Raw genomic sequence first — 13,647 nt, forward strand, 5'->3', positions numbered from 1 at the left:
GTGTGTGTGTGCTATGTGTTGAACTTGTGGCCCAGTCAATGAATCACTACTGCAAGCAGAGGAGCATAATTGGTACGCACATCAATCTATCTCTCCACCAATAAGAATGACAGAATCCCCAGTGATCCTGGGTGAATGCAACAAGCGGCCAATCAGAGGCCATCGTTGTTCCCTGTGGGCGTGGCTTGACTTAACGACGTGCTCCTCACAAAGAAATCCCAGCCTGGATGTCTGCTGAAGCCGCCATTTCAAAGCGTAAACGAGCTAGGAAACAGATTTTGTACGCTTGTTTTTATTTTTCTACTAACAATTCTTTTTCATAGCAATTAGGCAAACTCTTTATATTACTTTTCTGGACCTACCTCGCGTGCACCATCGATGGAAGTAAGTCATTCCTTCTGCACATTTCAACAGCAAAGCATTTGTAAATCAAAGGAACGCCCCTTGCATAAACAACATGAACAACATTTAACGTTAGATAACGTTACTAGTTACTAGGCCTACTTAATTCATCTCTTTAAATCATAGGTAAATCTGTTCTCTAAACTATTATTATTTTTATTAAATTGTTTGCAGCGAATCAACAGATTTTTTACTTCAACGCTGTGAGACCATAACGTCAACAACGTGAATAACAGAGGGCCCAATGTAAACACATGGCGTTTTTCTTTACATCATACATTACAGGGATGCAAACTAGTCACCTTTAGGTTACAGTCACTTTTTTCATCCCAAAATTGGACACATAAGTGAAGGATTTGTGAGTGGTTTTATGTCTGCCCTGGTATGGTATCTGTCACCTTTTTCACTCACATGAGTTTGCATCCCTGACATTAGCAAGTTGTTTTCAACATTAGTTAACAGTATTGTTTGTAATAGTAAAACACATCATGTAGAGACTTCCAATGTGTTGGATGCTGCAGGTATCAAGGTGCTGCTAGTCCCAGAGAGGATAAACATGTTCCATGACGTGCATTGCTGGAGGCTCTGCGAGCAGATTAGTCACAAATATCATGTAGGACACTGCGCATGTCTCCCGGGCCATGGCAGGTTGATGATCTGACTGAGAACTGAGAATTTGAACAAACTCACTCTTCTTTCTGTATTTTATTTAGATTCAGCAACACTGATTGACATTTGTCAGCTTGTTTGCTGAAATTGCCCTACTGAGGGATCACTGTAATATTCCTATAATATTCATTTCATTTAGGGATTTATAGAATGTGATTCTACCAAGTTTATGGTATACTATATTTTAGTATTCCTCCAAAAATTAAAAATCATCATAGGATAATAACACTAAAGGACAAGCTGGAAGAACTGCTTCAGTCAGTTTAGTTGCTGAGAGCCACTCCTCTGTTGGAGATTGTTGCTCTGCTGGGGATCTTCCTTGAGGCAAATTCTCAGTCATTCCTTTCATAGGTTGAGCAAGTCGGTGCCTCTAGAAGCCTCATTCACACACCTGACTACATTTTTGCCCTTCTGTCACTGGCATACCATTCCCCCTCACAAAGAATCCCCCATGTGCACCCCCCTCCCCCCCCACACACACACACACACACAATGGTAGTACATTTTACAAGAAGAGCCAAATCCACAACTGTGGAGTGGGCGTGGCTTCGAAGCTCTGGAGCCAGGCTAACATTTTATAGTTGTGACCCATGACTTTGAACTAATAATAATCCGCCCTCTCTCAGCTTTCACCTGCGGCTCTCCGTGCTTAACTCCCAAACCTTCTGAAAGGCGTGCCCATGTCTGTTTCAGCGGGCCCGCTGGAGAACAATGCCGTGTGTCAGTGAAGGCATCCATTGCCTCGGTTTCATGTTTCAAGCGTCTGCTCAATGTCGTTTTAAGAGCTTGGTCTCACAGTGTGAAAATACAGGCCTAAGCGTGTAGGCCCTTGTTGTTACTCCAGTTATTATACAAAAATGATCTCGTACAACATACAACATTGTACACTTTACTAATTATAATGGAAACCAGGCAATGGTTCATTCATTGCTGATGATGCAGTAATAATTAAATACGCTGTGATAAAGGAAAGACATTCCTCCTGGCTCCATTAAAGCCCATTCAACAGAACAGAAGTAGCGCAAACAAGCCTGTGTTAACGTAATGTTAATAATCCACATAATAAACATTTGAAAAATGTCAAATTGCAAAGATTCACAGTCTCAGCATTAGGAGATAGGCCTATATAAGTGAACAGAACAGCATCGTACAACATATCTCATCGATCTTTGGGAATGATACTGGTTTTTGAGTAGTATAATGCTGCCCTAATTTTTCTCCCTGCAGAGCTTCAATAACAACTTCATCATGTCATGTTGACATTATTCCATATAGATATAGTTAGTTAGTTTATTAGTATTTTGGCTATGTGTTATTACCCGAGACATGTCTTTCATCACACATGTACTACTAATGACAGTTATGTTACTAACTTATTTTCAAAAGTATTGTACCCCAAAATACTAATAGTGCAGTGTTGTAGTCACGTCCCCAGTGTTTGAGTCCCCGAGTCACCAAAGAAGAGTCTGAGTCGAGTCCCCGTTACCTGAGTCTGAGTCCCGAGTTACTAACATGAGTCCGAATCCACATGTCGGTGGACCACACGTGCCAGCCCTTGCACGAAATCGAATAATGTCATAATATATATATATATAGCTATCGATATCTTATGCCAAATTATTATGGCCTATTACAAACAAACAAAAACAAAGTCTTTATCAATTAACTCCTCGTTTCCAATTTCCGAAGGCATGAATGTTCGAGTCCAAGTGCTATTTTAAGTTTTGTAGCACCTGTCCAACTACTACATTCTTTTAACTTTTCCACTTTCCTTACTTGTTTTAATTTGTGAAGCACTATGTGACACCGTTGCCAAGTGCTGCTCTTGTTGGGTAATTGGGTAAATAAAAAACAAAACAAAAACCCTCCGTGCGCTGTGGTCTGTGCGTGCTGGAAGCACTCTGGTCATGATTTCCAAAGCATTCTGATCTGAAAAACACGTTTCCTATGGACACAGCCGCTCAAGTGTAACATCTGTATCCTTACGTTCTTCTACATCTCTCCTTCGAATCATGACTAAAGTGGAATTGAAAGGTGACGGTCAGATGTTTTTAGTAGTTCATACAGCTCATGTGTGTGACTTGGACTGTTTCAGATGGATGCAGACACAGAAGAAAAGGTAACAGCAACTCTAAAGACTTCCAAGGATGAACCTGAGAAGGCCGTAGCAGAAAACAAAGCCAGGTCAGTCATGTGCTTCTCCTTATGGTTCCATGCACAGCAGAGTGGACTCCAACCTGGACGCAAGGGGAAGGGAGCGACTTCTTACCATTGCCAGTAATGTTAAGAAGTCCACTTTCCCATCACCTGTGGTTCAGTTGTCCTCACTTCATTTAACATTCATTGAACAACTGAGTGAACAGCATGTGGCATTGTTCAGGTGTCAAAACAAGCTAACGTTAGCCCCTGCTATTGCCAACTTTAGATGTTTTGCCTCTCCTGTCCCTTTGGTTTCCTTTGCTATAAAGCAAATACACACCAGTCGGGTTGGTATAAACATGAGTGTGTTGTGTGCAGTTTACTGGTGTCACATTACATGATTTCTGGGTATTAAAATTATAATTTTTCAAAAGGTTACCTCTTGCGGTCATTTTGAGCCACCATACAAAGTTCCCTTGTCTCTGATGGGTTGAACTCGATGCATCTGACTGATCGGCACTGCAGATCCTGTCTGCAGTGGCAGTTTCCTCACAGTGTCTTATCTCCTCAGGGGTCGAGGGTTCAGAGGTCGCGGCCGAGGGGGTCGGATGGGCCGGGGCAACATGCGCGGTGGGCGGGGCATGATAATGCAAGGCTTCGGCCCACCTGGACATGGCAGGGGCCGAGGGAGGGGAGAAGCCATGAATGGATTTGGACCTATGAGGTACGTCACCAGAGTCTGTAGGTGATGGTGTTTAAAATATGCTGTTGGTGTTTGTGAATGTGTCAACATCTTTCCAGAATGATTTTGTTAGTATGCAATACAAGATAAGGTCAATTAGTTTGGGTCATAGGAAATGACAAAAACATCTTGGACACATTCACCTATACTTGGTTTCTTCCATTAGGGCTGGGCAATATAATCGATACGGCAATATATCGCGATATTTTATTTCCCGATACTGTATCGATACTTGGACGCCAAGTATCGTGATATTAAAAAACAAAAAACAAAAAATCTTTTTTTTGCAGGCCATGCCATGCATGTGGTGCATCTGGTGATTCCCACCCCTAATCGATACTGTATCGATATTTCCCATATCGATGCGTTCAGTAACACTCAACACTCAGTAGTTTTGACTAAATTTGTCCACTAACTTATCAGTATAGTGATGTACATATTATTACACTACCTGGGTGGTACACAGTGTGTTGTATCTTTAGCTCTATTATTTAATTTTGAGTCAATTCTGTAGAATATCGCAATATGTATCGCATCGCAATATATCGTGATACAATCGTATCGTGACCCAAGTATCGTGATACGTATCGTATCGTGAGATCCTTGCCAATACCCAGCCCTATCTTCCATGGATTTGAATGATTCATTGTCTTGTGAGTCCTGCCTTTCTCCTGCAGGAGGGGGATGGGGAGGATGCGGCCGTATCCGGACCTTCGAGGCCATCGAGGAGGTCGGGGTGGACCAATGGGCATGGGCCCCCCTCTTCCCCCACCGCCACCCATGCATTTCAGAGGCCCCGCCCCCTTCCCACCCATGCACAGGTAAAGAAATTCATGTTGATCTCACTCACGATGATCTGTGCAAAAGATGTTGAGTGACAGGAGAGCGGCGTCTCCTGTGAGTATGGCTGAACGGCTCTCTCCCCTCTGTAGACACGGACCCCCTCCCCCTCCCCCGCTCCCTCTGGGGCATCCTGGGTTCAGAGGGCGGGGCCCCCCGCACCCTCGAGGCCGAGGCCCGCCTCACCCTCGAGGCGGCCGAGGCCCCCCGCACCCTCGAGGCGGCCGAGGCCCCCCGCACCCTCGAGGCGGCCGAGGCATGCTGCTGCCCCCCGGGCCTCCGTGCCACTTCTACCCCAGAGGCCCACGAGGGTAAGAGCTTTGATACTGTTTCTCCCACTCCCCAAGTCACAATTCTCCTCACTCTTTCCTCACTGGCACTTTTAAACTGAATAAGTGGATTTGAAATGCATCCGGTTAGCATGCGAGGCCTTGCTTAACACCAGTTGTAGACTTTTAAATCTGTGTTGCCGAATCCACAAGAAATGTCAGGAAACAAGTGGAGAGTTGTGACGCAAACGCACAGACGTACAGTCCTTCAGCCCCTCTTCTCAAAAGCCCTTTTATCATTTCCTTCTCTTTAACTTGCCCTCTAATTTTCACATTTCTTCTCAAAGTTTATGTCAAATAAATCCACATTAAATATACTGTTTTCTCCACAATACTAAGGTTCATCATGACAAATGATGAATTAAAGTACGGTATGTTAATCCAGTTAAAATAATAATAGTTAAAATAATACACCCTGCTCGTTTATTTGCAGCCAGACTTTCAAATAGTGCATGAAATAATCGAGGAAAAGACATTTTGTCTGTCTGTATTTTGCCTCTCAAAGGTGCAGAAAGAGGAGAGCTTCCTCCAGTGCAATAGCTCAAATGGCTGCTCTTATCAGAGTGTGCCCCCTACTGGCCAAAGCCGGGACTCCAATGTGTGATTTTATCCTTTTACACAGCTACCACAATGGACCAGTCTCTCCTCCACATCACCCCCCACCTGGCAGAGGCCAGAGGTGGCCAGGGCCCCCTGGTGGCCGACGCTTTTAACACAGCCTGCCCTAAAACAATAAGCAAGCGCTCGCCCTGTAGACTGGGGGCCTACAGAGGTGTAGTGAGTGAAAAGACCCCCACCCCCACCCCCCCACCCGAGATATGTGTCATACAAAGACTCTATGAAACACTCTGTGGCCAAATGTCTGATTATTGATACAATGTGAAAATGACTATTGACAACAGAGGACACATACAATGCCTCATACCTTAACAATGTAAAGGCATTCTCACTTCCTGTTACTTATGTCGTTAATGAGTTACTGTTGGTACTGTAGGGCAATATTTTACATTGTTGAGTTCCACTGAAAACGTTGTCCTCCAAGCTCATGTCATCCAAGTTCTGTTTTTCTTGTGGCAGTCACCCTGTGAGCCTTAAGACATTTTCCTGATTCTTAATAAAGATTAAATGGGTGACACACACTGTGTAGAAAAACGATACAAGCAGCCCTCAAGCACCAGTGTTAACTAGTTCAGTACACCTTGGACCTCCCTAACCTTTCCTATTGTTACATGGAAATAGTTTTGTATTATAACCTCACCAGGAAGTTCCGCAAATATTGTTTAACAGACTCACTTACACTTTTTTCAAGTGACATATTTCACATGTCAAGTATTCATGGATATTTAATGTTATATTTTATATATCATTAATGTGCAGCTATTTTAAGTTATGAGTATTGCTGTTTGGAACATTCATGTTTGTGTTCAGCAATATATTGTGTAATGACAAAAAGAAAAAGCATTATAAGTGAGTAGTATAATTAAAATATATATATCTAGTAACTTTTATAAATGAAAGCAAACTCCCTTGAAGTATTTGCTTCACTCCAGTATAAGACATTTATTATTTACTGTTTAGGTTTTTGAAGTGTAATAACTACTCTTTCTTTACTGTAATTAACATAACTTTTGTGAATTTGTGAATGTGTTTTATGAGAACCGTCAAGAGATTTGACGTAATCGTGAAGAAGAAAAAATAAAAGTAAAAATAAACTCAACTTCTCTTCTTATTGTTTATTCACAGTCGAGTTTGAGAGTTGTCATTACAACTTTACATATCTGTAATTTATCAAAGAGAATGAATTATGTCAAAGGACTATACAGCTACACAGTAACATTTGTGTTTTTACTTATTTACTGTGATATTTGAAAGAAACTGCACATTTGATCGCATACCAAGTAAAACATGCACATAATTTATATTTCTACAGCACTTTATTGCCCAGTCTGGAGGACCAAGGGTCCTTAATGAAAATGAAAATAATAATGAGAGTTAAATGGATCATACAGAATCATTCATATTGTCTTGCTGAGGGCTGAAACAGATTTCACTGCAGACCAGAAAAGACTTGGAAAAGTGTTGCACTTTTAGTAGGACATAAATTATGTCTTTGAAACATGAATGTCACTCAAAGAAGTGCATTACCATGTAAATACCATGTAGCCTAGCAGGGATTTGACTGGGGGACTCAGAACCGCTCCACTTGTCAGGCACAGAAATGTTTTTTTAATGGAAATATTAACGTCACAGTTCAAATTCAGTGGTAGCATGTTTAAAAGGAGGACATCATCCGCAGAGGACGAGCACTCTGATACGACACAGGACTGTAATATTTCACTGCTGTAATGAGGAGAAATTGTTAACTATATTTCAAAGAAGGCCAAGGAGTGTTATGGTGTCTTCTATTTTATATAGTTTCCCCCTAGACTCCTTTCTGTTTTCAATCTTTAAGCAACTCTGAGTTTGCATGTAGCAGTGCAATACCTCATACAGAGAGGAATAACTTCTGATGATCAAATTAATGATTTTCACCAAGTCAATTGTCACACTCGAAATGGTGATCAGCACTACCTTATGTCACATGGAATATAAAAGAGCATGTTTAGCTCTTCTTAAGTTCTGCAAGCATTGTGAATACATATTTTTTCCATGATGTGTTGCAAATTTTTCTAAAGGCACAATGGAAGCCTAGAGTAAAGCACAAGTCCATTTATATGAAGAGAGGCATTTATATGTTGAACATGCCACTGACACAAACAAGTATCTGGCTTTATATCCGGAAGGAAGAGCATGTTATCCACTGAGCCACTCTGAGAGTGCAGACTGCTCAAACATGGCTGCAGACCTCAACAGGGACCCACAGCCACCGGTCCATATCAGAGAATAGCCAGTTTCCACTTCCTCTCTCTCTCTCTCTGTCTGTCTTCTTCCTGTCTCCAGCACTCTCAGTACATTTCTGCTGCCCCTTCAGTCTTTGCGGTGTCCTCTTGTTGCTCCCTGTGGTTGCTTATAACAGACTGACTGTTGTTGTCTCCTGAAGGGAGGCACACAGTAAAGTTATCCCTCCAGGTCCAGGGACCCTCATCTCTCTCCCTCCTCCTCCACTCCGGTGACTTGACACCTGAGATCCAGCCCTTCAACTTGACTAGAACAGGTGAGCCTCCTCTTGTGTCTTGCTCCCTGCACCCCTCCCTGCCTGATGCCTGGAGATTCTCTCTTTCAGGATGCAAGTGGAACAACACAGCAAGTCCCATCAAAGCAGGTGAGACATCAAGGGCATCAGGTTGACAAATGGTGCTGTGGAGAATCTTGTCTGTTTTATCTTTGATTAAGGGCTATATAAATACAGTTTTTAGATGCTTATTATTATTTAGATATAAGTACATCTATAACATCAGATCTTATCCAAGTATTTGGTGGCACCCACTTTGGGAAAGTCTGCCCTGGAGGGCATGTTGTAGGGGAGACTGTAGGGAACTGCATCCCATTTTCTTCACTGGGATTTCTTTCTCTCCATTGCAAAGCCATTCATTGTGTTTTCTCACTTTGATGGTCATGTAAAAGGGCACTTAATGAGTTTTTCATAAGAAAGTCACCTGTAGGGAAACAAGTTGATCCCATTCATGTAAGGGCACCTTACTATGGCACCGCATCAGATTTCCTCCACTGAAGGGGCATCCAGACTTAGGAAACTTCCCCACATTCTCACGCTTGTAGGGACACGGCCCTCACAGCACTGTATCACAATTTATCCAATGGAGGGGCACTTCTCCATTAGAGCAGCACCTCAGCATTTTGACATAAGAAGGGGGAGGACTGTACTCAACGGTTGTTAAATAGAGCAATGGAAAAAAAAAGTGTCAGATTATGAAATATAGTGAATTTTACCAGGAAATCGTCTTAAATGACAGGAAGTATCAGCTTTTACTTGCTCAGAATAGAATACGTTAAGTCATATTGCTTTCACACCATGGCAGCAGAATATGAATGTTGAGTGCATCTACTCTATGCTTTGCCTCAAGTTCTTGTATTTTGTGATTATTCAATAAAAGCAAAAATAAAATATCTTGTGTGTGCTGGTCTTGTGTCCTATATACATGTCCATACAGAGTATTAGTATTATTATTAGAGGCTAACATTGCCTGAGGAAGACCTACGTGGTTGAAACGCGTTGCGTTTTGTCTGCCCGTATAACTTTGAAGATATATTCTGATTTCTAACTGCCTGTACACAGATATATTACTTCGCATTAAATATTGCTATATAAAAATACTCCTAGTAGCTCCACCGTTTTTTCTATTTGAATACTTTTGCCTTTTGAGCTGCTTGGGTCCACACTTTCTTTGATTACCCATACAGAGTATTACAAATACAGGATATATCCATGCAGCAGTACAAAACATGATCCTGTTGACATGATTAAGTATACTAGAAACCTTTCACACTAAAATAACAGTACAAAGTAATAAGCGTTACATGCGCAAAGCGTAACATTTATTGAAAAACCAAAACCTACAATCATGCCGCAGAAATTATTTAATGACGAGAACACACAAACAAGCCAACTCAGAAGAGCTGATGGACAGCATAAGAAAACAGACACATCGTTTTATATTGAATGAGAGTTCTGCTTCTGGAAGAGGCCAATTTTCCTTTCTGTTTGATGATCTCACACTACGGACGAGTTTTCAGATGATTTCTGAGTGATGGGCAGGTCACATTTCCATGACGAGCATAAGTCACTCAGTATTGCATCTTGAGCTTTCCTCATCTTTTCCCCATTTTACATGTTAACCAACAGATTGGCATCTGAGAGGAGGCATTAAAACAGCATCTGTCTATAATTGCTCCGATTGGCTGGATTTGTCGTCGGTGGGCTGGTTGTTCCATATGGGTTGAAGGATGTGGTCTGGAACCTTCTCCATGGCGGTCTGATGATATGGACAAAACACAGTAATATAATTATTAATACATTTTAAGGCACAGAGACACGACAGCTGTCCATCTAATGCAGAATTAGAACAAACGGAATGCCTCGTTCCTGGTGTCAGACTAACTGCAGTAGCCTACCTTGGACACCTCCATGGCTACACCTTCAGGGAGGTTCCTCTGGATGTATTCAAGATACACCTGGGCTGTGCAGCCTGTTACATGAGACAGCTAGAGAAAGAGAAGAGACTTCAATAGACAAAGAACCCTGGCATGGCTTAGATATTCAGATAAATCCACTGAAACAGCATGGGTTCCCTTATGGGCCGAGTACAGTCCCCAGAATGTTTGTAGAGAGCCAAAAGACTTTAGACAGCTGAGCCTAGGCCATGCTCCTCACCTCTATGCAACGGTAATGTGTCCTCATCTCATACTGGACCCTGTGCTTTTTGAAGATGTGGATTGACTTCAGAAGTGTAAACCTGTCGATGTCTTTGGGAGGTTCAAACCTACGACAGGAAAAAAATCCGGAAAATACAGGCAGTCAAAAAGGAGAGGCTATAATGAATTGATGGCCATCGCAGGCGCAGGTATATAGCGCTTCGAAGACTCACACTTTGCCAAGGGTGATGCCCAGCTCCTTAGCTGTCATGGTGGCAAAGAACTCATAACTGTCCAAGACGGCCCTGTCGTGACCTTTGACCAGAACTGACACCTTCTGGAACAGTGTGTCCGGCTCATCTGTGACTGTGACCTGAAAGGAAAGTGTAAAGCCTTATTGAAATTAGCACGCTGCCATGTAATGACTTCCTGATATATAAACTGAATACAAAGTACTTGGCTTTAGGGGGAGGGAAATGTACACTGATGACTGGATACAATAATGTGAGTCCATTTGTGTCTAATTTTTGAATGCTGAGGTGAATAACTTACTGATGAAGTTGGTGACGAAAACACGGCTCCAGTGTGGAAGTAAGTGCTTGATGTCAGGGGGAGATGGGACCTGTAGGGAGGATGAGCATGTTTGATATATCTTATAAACAGTAGCAGTCACATCAGCCAGGCCCAGGACAAGTTTTTTTTTAAGGGACAATCCTGGCCAAGGGCAGCGTGCTTGAAGTAGTAGTCACACTACCTCCCCCTGCAGTCTCCTGTAGCTGTAGGGGGAATCGAACCCGCGTATTACTTATGCATCATTCATCAAAGTCGAACGCGCTAACCAGTCGGTCATGGAGACGGTCCCAGCAGCCACCCGTCGTGCTTGCTGACGTACGACGTTTGGTCTGACCACGTGAGACTACATGAAATTGCAATATCTTGCTAGTTTGTGCTACTATCTCACATTTTCCTATGACAGTGCTGGCCTATTACAAAGGAGTTGTAGTTTATTTGTCATAAAATACGTGGGCTTTGAACCACAATAGAAGAAACATGGTTACCTACCGGATTATATTACACTTCCTATGACCTCGACAGGCGCGCAAACCTCTTGTTCCCTGGAAATGACAAACTCAAATTAAACATAATTACACTAGCGTTAGGTCACAATGCTACAACTAGCGTTAGCCCAGAATGTGCGTGAGATTAGGAAACAAGCTAGTTCACTCCACTTCTACATTAATAATCGGGCTACAAGGCAGAAAGGTTTGTAGATGTTATGGAAAAGAAGAAATGTTGGTAATATACTATACCAATTGTGATATCCCTACGAATATCCTTGCCAAAGAGCAAATATCTCGACTGACAGCCATGGGGGCGGCCATATTGTTTGTTAGAGGGTTGGCCCAAGAGGAGAAAGCATTTGCCGATGCTGCCCCATGTGTCCAGGATGATAAACTACAACATCTATTATAATGAGGTGTTACAGTAATATTATTTACAGCTGTGTAAACAAGAGGACACAGCTGGATGAGCCTACGCCACTATTGGTGAGGACAACTCTCATGTTTAATAATAATATTCGAAGACAGATGGCCAACTTTGGTCACGTTAATGACACAGCACATGTGTTTATTATTGTTATTCCCATTTGAAAGAGGATAGCCAAGTTGGAAAAAAGCAGGATCTGATGTGGGCCAAATCGTGTGTCTATCACGTGATCCAGTAGTCGGGCCCTGCCAGTGTACAGTGGCAGGCAGGCAGAGGCAGCAACACAGACGAGGTAAACGCTCAGCATTTCACTGTCCATTGACAATTCCTCTGCTTTGTTGACGGTGTTTGGTAATATTTTGCCAGTTTGGCAATCATACCACCGCAATGTGGTTGTTTTGAACAGCTAGGCACGAGTATTCTGAAAATCGTTGGGACAAACATCCAGCTAACTCGTTAGCTCTAACAAGCTATTGAGTGCCAGCGGCAGACGGAGCCAGTGAGTCAAGCCGCCGCTGAGCAGGCTAGCTACCGTTCTTTGTGGAGTAGCTAACCTAGCTAGCTGGCGTTAGCTGTATCTCCTGTCGGTTTCTGAGACCTCGGTTAGATTGCCATGATCTCGAAAAAAGACGAATTGACTGAGGCATTACTATCGTTAAACCGACTGACATACTTGATCTCCGGTGTCTGTGTTGTGGAGCCACATAGCTCTCTTTACAGTAGCTAGCCAGGAGGCTAATGCTAATGCTGATGGGTGTTGCTTATGTTTTGGCACCATCTCATGCGCTCCAATCAGTTGTAGTAACGTTTAGCGGCATCTCTGGGCCTTCTATACAATATAACCTGACATGTTTTATATCGTATTGGTTTTGCAGCAGGTAGTATATGGGTGATCTTGTGACGTTAGCTGTCCATGGTTCGGGTCGGTGTGGCTGCTCTTGTCTTGCTTGGTAACGTTACTGGTACTGACAGCTAACTTAAGTCACGTCCTTGATACAGAGCTGCGTTTGATCGTCAGGTGACAATAACAAAACATATCTGTCGGTCTATCCGTCTGGCCACTCTGTCTGAATCACCCTGAGATTTTTTTTCTCTCCCCTTTCTTGTCCCCCCACCTTCTGTTTCGTTTCTCCCTATCTGTTTTTCTCTTTGTTTACTTGATCAAGCCGCGAGGCCGCGCATTTAACGTTAATAACACGACAGCGCAAATGTTCAAGAAAATCTTATTCTGAATAAATTATGGGTTAATAATAAGTAGTTAACTTCTTCCGCCAAGGAGGATAGTTCTTGTTGGCTCATGAATATATTTATTATTGGACACAGGTGTGTTTTGACAACAGCTTTCAGCGGTACTCGACCAGTGAGAACTGAGACTGTTTTGTAAAATAATGTTAGCGACCAATACGTTTATATTCCACTTGCTTATTTGACAGCGACTATGTGTGTATGAATCCAGCCTATCATAAGATGTATGTTTTCCCTTGACTCATTCAGTCCTTCATGGGATCCCCGACGTGGATTGGGAAAGCAAGCTGGTTGACGTAATGACGTTGCCGGGAGAAGCGGCACTCCTGTGGGTTGACAGCTGATGCGAGGAGTCCCTGCTCCTCTCAGACAGCCGAGGTCGCATAAGACTAGGAGGAAGCGAAGCCCAGAAATGACACACTGAAGCGGACAAACCCCAGCATAATTGGACGCACCGGGAGGTTCGGACTCTCATGGATTGGA

At 42.8% G+C, this 13,647-nt stretch overlaps 2 protein-coding genes across 2 annotated transcripts; one reads left to right on the forward strand and one right to left on the reverse strand.

The window, feature by feature from the left end:
* Positions 1-265: 265 nt before the first annotated feature.
* On the forward strand, positions 266-6,828 carry LOC310782718 (uncharacterized protein). Its single transcript, XM_083643447.1, has 6 exons — positions 266-384; positions 3,167-3,255; positions 3,782-3,934; positions 4,630-4,773; positions 4,885-5,103; positions 5,744-6,828. The coding sequence occupies exons 1-6, from the start codon at positions 379-381 to the stop codon at positions 5,832-5,834; spliced, it is 702 nt and encodes a 233-aa protein (XP_083499573.1). The 5' UTR covers positions 266-378; the 3' UTR covers positions 5,835-6,828.
* Positions 6,829-9,621: 2,793 nt separating this feature from the next.
* On the reverse strand, positions 9,622-11,823 carry mrps10 (mitochondrial ribosomal protein S10). The gene is made up of 7 exons (XM_083643448.1): positions 11,742-11,823; positions 11,494-11,546; positions 10,984-11,053; positions 10,665-10,804; positions 10,451-10,559; positions 10,192-10,281; positions 9,622-10,052 (listed from the first exon to the last, which is right to left on the reverse strand). Exons 1-7 carry the CDS (start codon positions 11,811-11,813, stop codon positions 9,960-9,962), a joined length of 627 nt encoding a protein of 208 aa, XP_083499574.1. The 5' UTR covers positions 11,814-11,823; the 3' UTR covers positions 9,622-9,959.
* Between the last annotated feature and the right edge of the window lie 1,824 nt (positions 11,824-13,647).

This window comes from Poromitra crassiceps (assembly GCF_964638095.1).
Source record: "Poromitra crassiceps genome assembly, chromosome: 9".
Lineage (NCBI taxonomy): Eukaryota > Metazoa > Chordata > Actinopteri > Beryciformes > Melamphaidae > Poromitra > Poromitra crassiceps.